Source organism: Anolis carolinensis, chromosome 1 (assembly GCF_035594765.1).
Source record: "Anolis carolinensis isolate JA03-04 chromosome 1, rAnoCar3.1.pri, whole genome shotgun sequence".
Taxonomy (NCBI): Eukaryota; Metazoa; Chordata; class Lepidosauria; order Squamata; family Dactyloidae; genus Anolis; species Anolis carolinensis.
The window spans coordinates 241,015,347-241,029,375 of record NC_085841.1 but is presented as its reverse complement, the minus strand read 5'-3'; the positions used below and the strand labels follow the sequence as shown (position 1 = coordinate 241,029,375).

At 40.5% G+C, this 14,029-nt stretch overlaps 1 protein-coding gene across 1 annotated transcript in view; it reads left to right on the top strand.

The window, feature by feature from the left end:
• cfap65 (cilia and flagella associated protein 65) overlaps window positions 1-11,688 on the top strand; it is a 43,649-nt gene extending 31,961 nt beyond the window's left edge. The window contains exons 28-33 of the mRNA XM_062967298.1: window positions 883-948; window positions 2,362-2,576; window positions 3,866-4,030; window positions 4,761-5,045; window positions 5,346-5,483; window positions 6,814-11,688. Coding sequence (XP_062823368.1) covers window positions 883-948; window positions 2,362-2,576; window positions 3,866-4,030; window positions 4,761-5,045; window positions 5,346-5,483; window positions 6,814-6,940 — 996 coding nt within the window. The 3' untranslated portion in view covers window positions 6,941-11,688. The remainder of the gene's footprint in view (window positions 1-882; window positions 949-2,361; window positions 2,577-3,865; window positions 4,031-4,760; window positions 5,046-5,345; window positions 5,484-6,813) is intronic.
• Window positions 11,689-14,029: the final 2,341 nt, after the last annotated feature.

Sequence of the window (14,029 nt, the reverse complement as noted above, 5' to 3'; positions counted from 1 at the left end):
CAGACTAGAGAGATGGGCCGAAACTAACAAAATGAAGTTCAACAGGGACAAATGCAAGATACTTTACTTCGGCAGAAAAAATGGAATGCAAAAATACAGAATGGGGGATGCCTGGCTCGACAGCAGTACGTGTGAAAAAGATCTTGGAGTCCTCGTGGACAACAAGTTAAACATGAGCCAGCAATGTGATGCGGTTACTAAGAAAGCCAATGGGATTTTGGCCTGCATCAATAGGGGTATAGCGTCTATATCCAGGGAAGTCATGCTCCCCCTCTATTCTGCCTTGGTCAGACCACACCTGGAATACTGTGTCCAATTCTGGGCACCGCAGTTGAAGGAAGATGTTGACAAGCTGGAATGTGTCCAGAGGAGGGCAACTAAAATGATCAAAGGTCTGGAGAACAAGCCCTATGAGGAGAGGCTTAAAGAACTGGGCATGTTTAGCCTGCAAAAGAGAAGGCTGAGAGGAGACATGATAGCTATGTACAAATATGTGAGGGGAAGTCATAGGGCGGAGGGAGCAAGCTTGTTTTCTGCTGCCCTGCAGACGAGGACACGGAACAATGGCTTCAAACAACAGGAAAGGAGATTCCACCTGAACATCAGGATGAGCTTCCTCACTGTGAGGGCTGTTCGGCAGTGGAACTCTCTGACCCGGAGTGTGGTGGAGGCTCCTTCTTTGGAGGCTTTTAAGCAGAGGCTGGATGGCCATCTGTCGGGGGTGCTTTGAATGTGATTTCCTGCTTCTTGGCAGGGGGTTGGACTGGATGGCCAATGAGGTCTCTTCCAACTCTACTATTCTATGATTCTGTGATTCTAACAGTGTAGCCATAACATTCATCCTTCTGTAACTGTTGTTACCATTTCTTTCTCTTTGCTTAGAGGGCTTCAAACTGCCAGGAATCAGAAAAGGTTTCTAAGGTGCTTTCAGAGATCAGGAAATACAAGGTAATAATTTCTCTCAAATCTCTCAAATGAAAGAAACTAAGATCTCTCTCAGGATGAGAGTTACAGGGATGGTAATTTCACAGTTAGTATTTTAATAGAGAACGTATCGTTTTTGTGATAGAATGTGAACACAACAAAAAGGGGCCAATGTGTTCCATAGTATTTGTTACTGCTTCCCTGCAGCATCAGAGGGAGCTTACTGTGGGAAAAATATTGTACAGAAACTAGTATGTTGTAGTATTAGTAGTAGTAGTAGTAATAGTTAACAGCCTTGGAGTTGGGATTCTTAGAATTGTGGTCTTAAAAAGTAACAATTCTGAGTTCTGGATTGGGAGAGTATGGTCTTCACTGAGAGAGCATTAATTGTATGTGTTAGTTTCATGCAGATATAACTAGGAGCAGGAGTCAACATTATGGTTTTCTAAGACATTATATCAAAGCACAATATGATAAACACACTTCCTGAATGCCACAACTCTTCTGTTTTACATCTGAATACATTTTTAATTATCTGATCTAGAAAAAGAGAAAGACACATAACCTAATTCTCAGATGAAACGAGGGGAATTCCAAATATAGTAACTATATGGGTATGCTATATATGCAGGCATACCCCAGTTAACAAAGTAGATTTTTTTGGTTTTACTTTAATAGAAACTTTGCTTGCAGAGGCAACATAACATGAAAAACATAGGATTAGGTTCCTACATCACAAAAAAAGAGGAAATGACTTTAGCAGACTTTTTATTTGGATCTAATGAGATGCATATGTGAAATGAAATAACCGGGTCAGGTAAGCCTTGCATGAGTAAAACAAAATACTTTGAACCTTTAGAAATGCAAGGTTTCTTTCAAAGTTCACCCAGGTATATTTCCTTTTTTACACAACATCCATTTTTTATTATTAGCATTTGATGGCTAGACTTGCAGACCTACCTTTTAAAAAATGTGTCAGAAGTAGATGATGAGGTAGGCCTACTCTCCCCTTTTTCGTGTTTTACTGTTTGCACATCCTCCATAAGAGATTCTGAAGGCAGCTGATGTTTGCCTTGCCTGTTGTAGAGTGACACATACAGAAATAGTATCAGCTACAATAGAATTCTACTCTTTCTCCGTTTTGGGCTTATTTCTTTGTTTACTGCCGACATCACCCTTCTAGTTAAACATAAGAAAAGAGTGGACAGAAAAAAGGCTTTATAAAAAGAAGCTTCTTTCTCAGAGGCTTTGTTAACTGAGGTACATTTGTATATGAAGCAAACATCCCTCTCAGTTCTCTTTTGCATAACCTCACTTGTTTTCTTCACATTTAGCTTGTGCATAGGACTCCTGTGTGACAATTTTGTTCAGTTAAGTTAGCTTCCTGAGGGATCCGAACCACTCACTGAAGAACGTCTTTTAATTTCTTCTGAACAGACTCTTCCCCCCATTAAGAACCCTCAGGTACCTCACCCCCCTGTCAGCCGAAGTGAAAGGAGGCTCTTAAAGGACAAAAAGGCCAGCAGGTTGTGGGCCAAGCCAGACCCCCCAAAGCCCTACCTCATGCATTTAGGGGTTACAGCAAGGTCTCATCCAATTGATGATTTCTTGGCCACCTACTCTGATGACTTTCCCCAGTATTTCCTCTTCCGGTAAGCCTTTTTCTGTAGTCAGTTCTTTGAAGATATCATTTCTGTTCTTGCTCAACACCAGACATATCTATGCACATCTTTCAGGTTGCTTGATATCTTACGATAACATCATGCATTAAATGGGTTTTCCTTCAGCAAATAATATTTATAGATGGGTTTGCCAATTTATTTCTCTGGAATATAGCCTATAACACCTGATATTTATTGGGGATACCTGATCCAAGTTGATCCTTCTTAGCTTCCAAAATCAGTTGGGATTGGGGCCTTTGGGGGTATTTAGGCCCCTGTGTTACTAGTGTCCAACAGCAGTTCCTTCCAAATGTAATGTAAGTGGAAATCACTAACTTGTGCTCGCACTTTCTCCTCATCCACAGCTTTTCTGTGGGTCATATAAAAATCCATAATTTTGCCCCCAAAAACCTTCCCTCAGCTTATATATGGGGTTGGCTTGTATACGTGTATATTCTTACTATTTGGAAAATAAAAGCCCAAGACTAACAACATACAAACAATAGATATATGAAAATTTTCATATATCTATTGTTTGCATGTTTTGGGGATTTTCATATATCTATTGTTTGTATGTTGTTTCACTCCTTTATCTATCTAGTGTACTCAAACATAATAAGAAAAAGACAGGCATAACACCCGAAGAAGTGATAACGAAACAAGGGGAACAACCCGGGAGACTTTGTTGTGTGCCAGTTCTTGGCGCTGCGAATCAAACAAAGAATTCCTTTGAATATAGAAGTTGTTATCTTGGAGGCTGAATTTCTTTACTACGATTGACATTGACTCAAGATTTCACACAGCTCCAGGAATAATATGGACTTGGTTGTTTCCATATGCTTTACTTTATATCTGTTACATACTTCTTGAACATTATACCCTTTGTTGGATTATGATATGAAATTTGTACTTTTACTTTTGATACTCTGGAAGTAATTTCTTCATATATAATATAGTCTGAAGTAACTTACTCTCAGGCAGAGTTGTAGAAAGTAGATCCGTGTTACATTTCTTGTGAGTAATACAAGAGTGTATATGCACATACATTGCTGTTCAATGTTGTTATAGGCATCTGTGCATTACCCGCTGAAAGTCTGATTAGCCTGGCAACATGTGAAGCGCTACTGACAGAAAGCAATTTCATTACTTCCAATCCATTTTTGAGATGAGAGAACACTGAAGAAATTGAGTTAAAGGACAAAATGTTATCCCCAGATTCAAGCAATATTTGTAGGTATTTTGAGAAGACAGTTATCTTTTCCTTGTTGTTCTCTTTCCAGTCAGATTAAGAGTAAGGCAGCAAGAACCAATGCAACAGATACAGCATCTTTAGGGAGAAGCAAAATCAAAAGATGTCCCACAAAAGTTAGAAGCTGGTCAGAACTAGGAAGCTACACAGAAGAGGAGGCCCAGCTGGTAACAGACATGCTGTCTATTGTGATCAAGTAAGTGACTTCTTCTTTAGACATCTTGTCATACTAAAGAAATATATGAACTTGCAAGAGGTTCATATACTGTTGTTATGGGACACATATCACATTTGTATCCTGCTCTGCTTCCAAAGTAGTCAAGGCGTGATTGTCCCATTGTGTTTAAAAAAATCCTATGAGGGAGGTCAGGCTGAAAGACAGCAACATTCAAGGCAAGGATGTGAGTCCCAAGGGGGAAGGTTTAAAAACCAAGGGTCCATAGCCCAAGTACATTGCATTACTCTGGTTTACTGCAATCAACATCACTTAGTTCAGACTCCTCCAGGAAAGGAGTCAATCCATTATGGGTAGATGGAAAATAAGCATCTCTTGCTTGGCCTTTTTGGCCCTTATGAGCACTGGACACAAGATTTTCGCACATTCCCCTAATGAATGTGGGCTGTGTGATTTTGAGAATGAGTCTTTGGCTCCCAATTCATCTTCCATACCTTTCTCCCTCCACTGGCATACACACTTAGTATTTTTTCCCCCTCTTGCTGCCAGGCATTGCACTTTAAAAGATTTTGAGCACAGAACTTTAGGACACTAATCTGCACAACGTTTTACTAATGCCTTGGAAAAACATTCAGAGCCATGGTCCTAGCATAGTGATATCTCTACTGCCATGCTTTGAATGATGAGGGCAACATTTGGTGAACCATCCTTATACTTTAAATCTGATGCAAATTCCCTCTTGATATTCCAGAGGTTTGTTGGAGGAGACCCAGTTTCAAGAAGCAGTGACCAGAAGCCTTGTGGAGCCCATTCCCTACTTCTGTCAGTTCTGGAGTGAAGAATCAGCCAAACAGAGGCACAGTCCTGGGGACACCTCCATAACATCTCCTCCCCTTGTATGTAGCCCAAAGGGCAGACTAGAAAGTGAAGACTTCAGAGGAGAGGCCTCACCTGCAGGGACTTTGGATCTTCAGGAAAGTCTAAGTGTAATTATTCGCAAGGAACAGTTCCGTGAGCAGAAGGAATGCATGATCAGGTGAGCCAGTGATTTAGTTGCAAGGGCATCTCTAAACAGGAGTTTTTACTTGTCGGCAAAAAGCTCATATTCTAATGCTATTAAGGGCTGCAGCTATGTTCCCTGACAAAAATATAAAGGGGGAAACAGAGGGAAACAGCTGTAACTGGAGATACTATTAGACCACTGTGTCTTTGCTTCTTAGCTCTGAGCTTTGTTATTTGCCAATATGGTGACTGCTGGATTGGAAAAGAAGGAAGTTAGTAGGTGCTGTCCTGTTATAGTATTTCAAAACAGAATTGGAATGTTCTTTCTCTTTAGGATGCCAGCTTTTGCAAATCTGACTGAGATGGTGCTGGACAACACCATCCAGAACATTTTGGTGGAAGCCAGTCGTGGTGAAGTGGTGCTAACGGCACGGCCCAGGGTTATTGCACTTCCTCCTCCTTACTCTCAGAAGTGAGTAGATGGGGTAGGGGCTTTTGAAATACATGAACTGTACCCCAGTTGGGATGTGATTTTTAGAATGAGGCTTGGGCAAGGATAGGTGAACTTGGTTGGTGTCTACTTTAACTTTTACTTTTACTTTAACTTTTAAAAGCTTGTTAGGATATTGGTGGATTGTTTTTCCCATGCTCTCTCTTTCAACCAAGCCCTTTTTTTCTTGCTCTTTCCCGTGCTTTCTCTTTCTCTGTTCCACTAATTTTTGGTCTACCTTTTTTGGAGGGGGGCATTGAGGAATCTTGGGGAAAGAGTTTGGAGTAGCTGGGGTAGGGAGGGCCAAGGAGCATAGCCAGATTTATGTGAGAAAGATCTTGGAGTCTTCATGGACAACAAGTTGAACATGATCCAACAGTGTGATGTAGCAGCTTAAAAAGCCAATGGGATTTTGCACTGCATCAAAAGGAGCATAGTGTTTAGATCAAGGAAAGTCATGATGCCTTTGTATTCTGCTTTGGTTAGACCTCACCTGGAATACTATGTTCAGTTCTGGGTACCACAGTTCAAAAGACATTGACAAGCTGGAAGGTGTCCAGAGGAAGGTGACTAAAATGATCAAAGGCCAAGAGACCATGCCCTATGAGGAGCATCTTAAAGAACTGCAGAAGAGAAGGTTGAGAGGAGACATGGTAGCCATGTATAAATGTGTGAAAGGGTATCATTAGGAAGAGGGAGCAGATTTGTTTTCTGCTGCCCTTGAAACTAGGACTAAGAACAATGGGTTCAAATTACCAGAAAGGAGATTCCACCTGAACATTAGGAAGAAATTCCTGATAGTATGGGCTGTTCAGTAGTGGCACTCAGAGTGTGGTGGAAGCTCCTTCCTTGGAAACTTTTAAACAGAAGCTGGATGGCCATCTGTCAGGGATATTAGATTGTGATTTTCCTGCATGGCAGGGGGAGGAATAGATGGCCCATGTGGTCTCTTCCAACTCTATGAATCTATGATTCTATCATAGAAAATAAAAACATCAAGGAATCTGCCAAAATGCTAAGTCTAGGAAAAGCTGTGAACTCAGCAATAGCACTGCAGAGATGCAAAGGAGGGCTTCTCCCAGACCAGAAGGTTTTCATGGCAGCTGCTTCTCAAGAAAAACAGAGTTCACGAAAGGTCCTTAAAGTCATTCCTCCCACCCCTCTGAAAGTCTGAGCAAACAAAACAACTTTGTCCACTCCTGCTTCTTAAAAACCCCAAAGTGGATCTTGGCATTAACTGCGGAAAATATTTTTTTAATACTGTGTAGTTGGTGTTGTAAACATTCAAAGGTACCTTTTTTCTTCCTTTCAGAGGTATCAATCCCATCATTTTGACGAACAAACCATCTATGGTCCAGCTTTCTGTGGCACCATCAATCAGTGCCTTGAGTGAAATCAAGGACTCCGGAGAGCAGCGGCACATTATTCTGCCTCCTTAGGACTTGAAGGAACATTGATGCCACCTTCACAGGTGATCTGTGGCTGAGTAATGAAAATAATATTAAATAATAAATTTAATTTGTTCCCGGCCTCTCCTCACAGCTCGAGGTGGGGTGCCACACAGTCAAAACAATTAAATGCATATACTTTGAAATATATATATTAAAATACAGTATATGATACAAAGATTAAAATACAATTCAAATATAATGTACATTTAAAATTCATGGCTTAAAATTGACTCGGTAGGCTTGCCAGAAGAGTGGGGTCTTTAGTTGTGTTTTACATTCGGACAGCTCATTTAGCTATCCAAGCTCTTCTGGAAGGTTGTTACATATTTTGGGGCAGCTGATGAAAAGATCTTCTGCATGACAGTCCCAGTGGGGTTCTGGATGATTGGAGTAGCTGCCCCTCAGAGGACCTCGATGTTTGGGGTGGATTGTACAGGAGAAGGAGATCCTGTTGGTAACATGGACCCAAACCATGTAGGGCTTTAAAGGTTAAACCCAACACTTTGTACTTGACCTGGAAACTAATGGTCAACTAGTGGAGTTACTTTAGTATGGGTGTGATGTGCTCACTCCTGTAACTAGTCTGGCTGCTATGTTTTGAATCAATTAGAATTTCTCAAGTTGGTTCAGTTAGCCCAATGTAAAACGCATTGCAGAAGTCCAACCTTCAGGTTACCAGTGCATGCACTACCATATTGCAAATCTAGGAAGGGGTTCAATTGGTGTATCAGCTGAAGCTGGTAGTAAGCACTCCTGAGTGTTACATATACCTAGGCTGACTATTGGAGAGACGGATCCAGGAGCGCTCCCAAACTGTAAACACAGTCTTTTGGGGGGGAGCATAACCCCATCCAGAGCTGTTTGACATACCTCCAATGCTAGATTAAGACACTTAATGGTAAGCACATCTGTCTTATCTGGATTCAGTTTCAATTTATTTTTCTTCATCCAGTCCATTATTTCCTCCAGTCATTCATTCAGAGGAGCACACTATCCTTAGCTAAGGCTGTTTTTGAAGTTACATAGAAAAATATTTGGGTATTATTGGCATACTGATGATCTCTCTCAGCAATTTCATGCAAATGTTAAAAAAACATTGGGGATAAAATGGTACCTTGTTGGATGCCACATAACAGCTGCTTTTTTGAGGAGCAGCTATCCTTAAGCACCAACATCTGGAACCTCCCAGAACAGTATGACCAGAACCACTGCAACACAGTGCTTCCGATTCCCAAATTCCCCAGGCATTCCCGAAGGATACCATGGTCGATGGTATCGAAGGCTGCTGAGAAATCTAGAAGCACCAAAAGGGACACTTACCCCTTGTCAGGGCTAAGATGGAGATCATCTAGTGAGGCAACCATAACAGTTTCAATTCTGTATCCTACTCTGAAGGTGATTTGAAATGGGTCAAGAGAGTGTGTATCATCCAAGACTGCCTGTTGGAGGGCAACTGCCTTCTGAATCACCTCCCCCCCCCCCAAAAAAAATGAAGATTAGACACTAGTTTGCAATTTTTAATGTCCGGGGGATCCAGGGAGAACTTTTTCAGCAGCTTTTAAATAGGATGAAAAATGTCCTTCCTGGAGGGATGTATTGATAATTTTTTGCAGTTGGGATCAAATTGCACCTTTTCCCTGGATGAAGGGCCAAGAAGGGAATCATGAAAACAGGTTGCCCTCCTTACTTGCTCCAGAATCATGTCCACATCATCAGCAGTATTCACTAACTGAAATTGATACAGTGTAGTCCCACTCACAAGAATTTCTGGACACACAATTTTTGACTTCTGCTCCAATGTTGGCGTCTAAGTCTGCTCTTATGTGAAAGATTTAATCTGTAAAATAATAATTAAAGCTATCACAGTGAGCTACTGAAGGTTCGAATAGTGTCAAACCTCTCACTACTCTGAACAGCTCAGCTGGACATGAGTCTGCAGATGCAATACGTGCAGAGAAGAAAGCTTTGTTTGCTGCATGTACTGCCACCGTATAGAAGATGTTGCATAGAAGATGAGTTTTCCACCATCTGTACTCTAGTCATAATCTTTCCTGTTTCATTTCCCAAAGAGTCTGCATATAACAGGGAGCCTGATTAATGATGGGTCGGAGAGAACATTTTGGAGTGACCATGTCAATAGCCCTGGTTATATTTGGATCCCACTTACTGACCAAGGATTCAACAGGATTGTTGGTGATACCAACTGTATAGCCCCCTAAGGCCTCCTGGAATCTCAAAAGATCTATTAGCCTTCAAGGGCGAATCATTTTAGTGCCTGTAACTGTGATACTAGCCCTGACCAGAAATTGATCTGTCCATGAAAACTTTGAGGTATTGGTCACCTCCACCCACAGATCCGTATATTCTGAACTGAAAATCCCATCAAGAGTTTGACCTGCTGAGTGCATAGGTTCAAAAACCAATTGGAATAGGCCTGTGTTTGTGATGGATACCATTAACTCCTGAACTGCACCTGACAAACTGGCTTCCAGTATTATGTTGAAGTTGCCCAGAAGCCAAAGTCTGGATGACTCTAACACCATCTCCAAGTCCGGTGCCGTGAGCTCAGCCAAGGAGTATGTTAGACAGTGAGTGGACGGTACACTAACAGAATCCCCAGTCTATCCCTGGTTTTCAGACTCAGATACACACACTCAATGGGATTGAGCTCCCTAGTAGATAATTTGGTCAGGTTATGTTGGTCTTTATAGACTACAGCTACCCCATTCCCCACCCACTTTCCCTTACATTCTCACTAACACAGTACCTGGTTGGGAGGGCCTGAACCCACTATCACTTCTCAGCCAAGTTTCTGTGAAGCATAGCAAGTCAGCTCCTTCATCTTTGAAGAGATCATAGGCGAAGTGTGCTTTATTTTTAACTGACCTGAAGAACAAGGTGTGGTTTTGTGGGTGGCCTGGCTCATGGTCCAAGGTACCAAGGCTGGCAGGGTGACTATAAGATGAGATAGATACTAAACACCTTTCTCTCCTTCCTCTATAAGGACAGGTGACCCTGCCATCACCATATCTCCCTTTGCCCCATACAATTTGTATTTTCACCTCAGTTTTGTTATACGTTCTATTAAAACAGTAAACAACTAAGACAAAAGCCAGGAAAATGCAAACAATAAGACAGTAATAATAACACAATACCCCCTACCAGTCCATGTGCGTGCTTCCCATGACATAAACAGGCCGATTCATTGGCTGGTCCGTCAGAGCCCTACTCCCACTAGGGTGCTGCTTTGTAGCCAACTAGATAGGTCTGGGTGGCCCTCTCCCCACTACGAAGCTGTTCAGCTAGCACCGCAAGCTACTGCATCAGTCCCAAAGCAGCCAGCATCCACCCAAATGAACTGATAGGGTTTCAGCTACATGACAGTACATGACACACAGCACGATTAAAAGAGAATAAGTGTTTATCTACTGTTTGACTGGTAGGGTCCAGCAGGCAAGCAACAGCAGCAGAAGGACTGGGTGGCAAAATTGATTTCTTTTTGGGCTTCTTTGCCAGCAGCAACTTTAATCCCCATGTGATTCACAACCACACTGGGAAGCTGCATCCACAGAGGTGGCTCAAAAGAAAGATGACTTTCAGCAAAATATTACATGTTTTTCCTCATATAAGGGGCAGGGTGATAGTGGCAGGGGTCTGATCCCTTCATCTTCAGAATATAATTGTTTTTCAGTTGTACCATATGTGAGAGAGTATAAGGCTTTCCAAATAAGATGACTGTGCTATCATCCCTGCAAACTTTTGTGTTATTTTACACACTCCTATTTCCCATCGGCAGGGGGCAATCTTGGCTTCTATTTTGCTTTCTGCATGGTTCAGCAGGGGGATTGTATGCTTTCTTTGAGAGTACATGAATAATGAAATAAGGCAGCCAGCAACAAGGACCATACTGAAGTGAACACCAATAATGGAGATCCAGACAATACATGCTTGCAGCTAAGCTGACTGGAATGGCTGCCATGTGACCACTTTAGAAACGGTATTAGTGGAAGGATATTTTTCACTCATACTTTTCCAGCAGCCAGAGTTTTTAAGATAGTGAATAAAATGGTCAAAGAAGAAGGCTGGATGCATATAACTCACATATAATTCACTACATAAGGCCAGGCATTTGATCTCAAGTACTAAGCTAAGAGTTTCTGAAGCTGTCACCAGTTCCTGATGTAGAGTTTGAAAAGACACACATACACTTCATTCTCAAATTGTCTCCTACATAGATCACTTTTAAGAGCAGTTGAGGATCCGGTCATTGAATGTTTGGAGTCTTATGCAAATCCAGCAACAACTTTTAATTTGCATTACTTTTTAATAATATAATAACTTTATTCTTATATCCTGCCCCATCTCCCTGAAGGTACTCGGGCGGCTTACATTACTTGCCCAGTAATGCAACAATAAAATACAATAACATAAGATACATTCAGTTACAATGAATTAATATATAAAAACAGATAAAAATCACAAAAGCATAAACTCAACAACTTTTAGTGTGTTTTTGTTATGATTAGTCTGTTAGGTTTTGATACTGCTGTTTATGTATTACGTTTTTATTTTTGCCTGGTTTTTGTATTGTGTTTTATTTTCGGTTAGGTTTTTGAGATTGTAGTTTATGTATCATGTTTTATTTCTGTGTTTTTGTACTGTGTTTTATCTCCTGTAAGCTGTCCTCTGTTTGGAGAGGGGGCAGGATATAAATAAATAAAGTTTAGTAATTGTTATTATTTCTCCTCTCTACAATAAATTACAGAGGGAAAACCTTTGGGCTTTGCAGAAAAAGGAGTGCATTTACAACATGTCTGGTACATGGAGTGGAAAGGCTTTTACAGTACTTCATGGCTGACAAAAAGTTATGTCTTGAAGCCACAACTTCCTTATGTGTTTCTGGAGCAGAGGCTATTTGGAACGTAACTGCACAGGCCCTTGAAACAATGGCTGCATTCAAACACTTAAACAGCAATAAGCATGACTATATTCTCTCCACTTCCCTTGCTCCTTGATCTAGTTTACTTCAGAAATAATTTCAGTAGGGAAGTACACATCACAAGTTCCCTGTACCATCTCAGAAGGGTGACTTAACAACTCAAGTCCACAATCCTCTTAAAACAGAAGTATTTGTGTGCTCATTTATTGAAGCAGGGCTACAATCTAAGTACTTGGCTTTTCTAGCAAGTACTTGGATCACAATAACACTCTGGCTTCATCTACCTTGCCATATAATGCAGTTTCAAACTGCATTATATGGTCAGTGTAGACTCATATAATGCAGTTCATTCAACTGCATTATAGGAGTCTACCATGGCCATATAAACAGCATTATATGGCAGTGTAGATGGGGCCTCTGTTAACTAGCTGATAGCATTTTAGGTAGTCACATGAAAAGGAGCTCCTGTATTTTTAATCACGGTTTCAAGAAATTGCTTTCATGCTCAGCTGCACCTACTGATTCTTCTCTAGGCAACTGTTAAAGGTACAGGAGCTCTCCGCTCTTCCTCATGTGGCCTCTCTGTTAGTGTTGTGCTAACCAATGCCAAAGAATACAAGGATGCTGGAATAGTAGCTAAAGAAATGGGAACTTGCTGTCACTAGACTATGGTCAAAGAGGATTAAACTCATCCTGGTTCCTGAAAAGGATCCCCATCGTGTTCTTACTACCTCCCCAGGACCTTTCAAACACCAGAAGTTGCTTTGGCTTCACTGAATTAACATCACCCCTAGTTAGCCTTAGGACTGCCTTAGTTACTCTTCTTTACATGGTTTGTGAGATCAACTGAGGCCCCTTTTACACTACCATATAATCCAGTATCTGATCCCAGATAATTTGCTTTGAAGTGGATTATAGACTCATTCAATCCATTTCAAAACAGATAATCTGGGATCAGATACTGGATTATATGGCAGTGTAGATCCATTCCAAGTGATTTTCGAGAAAGGCAATGCACAATACACAAAGCCAATTTCCCACTATGAAAAACCCTGGAATAGTTGTTTGTCAGGCAGTTATCTAGGAAGAAATGAGATTTTCTTGTTCTGGTGCCATTAAACCATTCTTAGTTCTTGTGCCTTTAACAGGAACTTCATCTGTAAATTGAGGTGAAAAGTATTACCTCTATAACTGGAAAAAAAATCCTGCTGATTCCTACAGATCGAAAAGCTGTTAAAGGCACAAGGGTGGTTCATTATCTGGTCAACTGGTAACTATTTTGTGTTATAATTGCAATAGGATATCCACACTTCTGCTTAAAAGCATGTGGCTCAGGTGCTTCTGATGTTCTTGCCACTTACAGTAGCTCTTATTTGCAATTTCTCATTAGTAATTCAGTATTTCTTACATCCACAGGCTGCTACATTTTTAAATTTATACAGAAGGGGCCCTGTCAGTACTATTGTTGACACCTTTTCTCTGATATGGATTGCATAATTTTAGCAAACGTAGCAGGTTAACATTTTTGCATTATACATACTATATGTTAATGGTTGAATTTCTACCTATTGAAAGCACAGGAACATTCTCAGACTAAAGGCAGCAGAACTGTAATCTGACAAAAATGAGACAGATCTGCTTCCAAAAATATGGTGAATGTGATGTATTTTCTACTGTAACCATCTACAGGAGTAGCTTCCTTTTAAAAAATCTACTGACTAAAGAGCAATACAAAAATGTATTGACTAAAAAATGTATTGACTAAAAAGTATTGACTAAAAATGTAAAGACTAAAGTGTACTAGTGGTTCTTTAGTGTTAAGTAACTGTATTATCCATTAATACAGTAGAGTCTCACTTATCCAGCATTCACTTATCCAACATTCTGGATTATCCAACTCAGCCTGCCTTTTAGTAGTCAATGTTTTTGTACTTAGTGCTTTCAATACATTGTGATATTTTGGTGCTAAATTCGTAAATACAGTAATTACTACATAGCATTACTGTGTATTGAACTACTTTTTCTGTCAAATTTGTTATATAACATGATATTTTGGTGCTTAACTTGTAAAATCATAACCTAATTTGATGTTTAATAGGCTTTTTCTTAATCCCTCCTTATTATCCAACACATTTGCT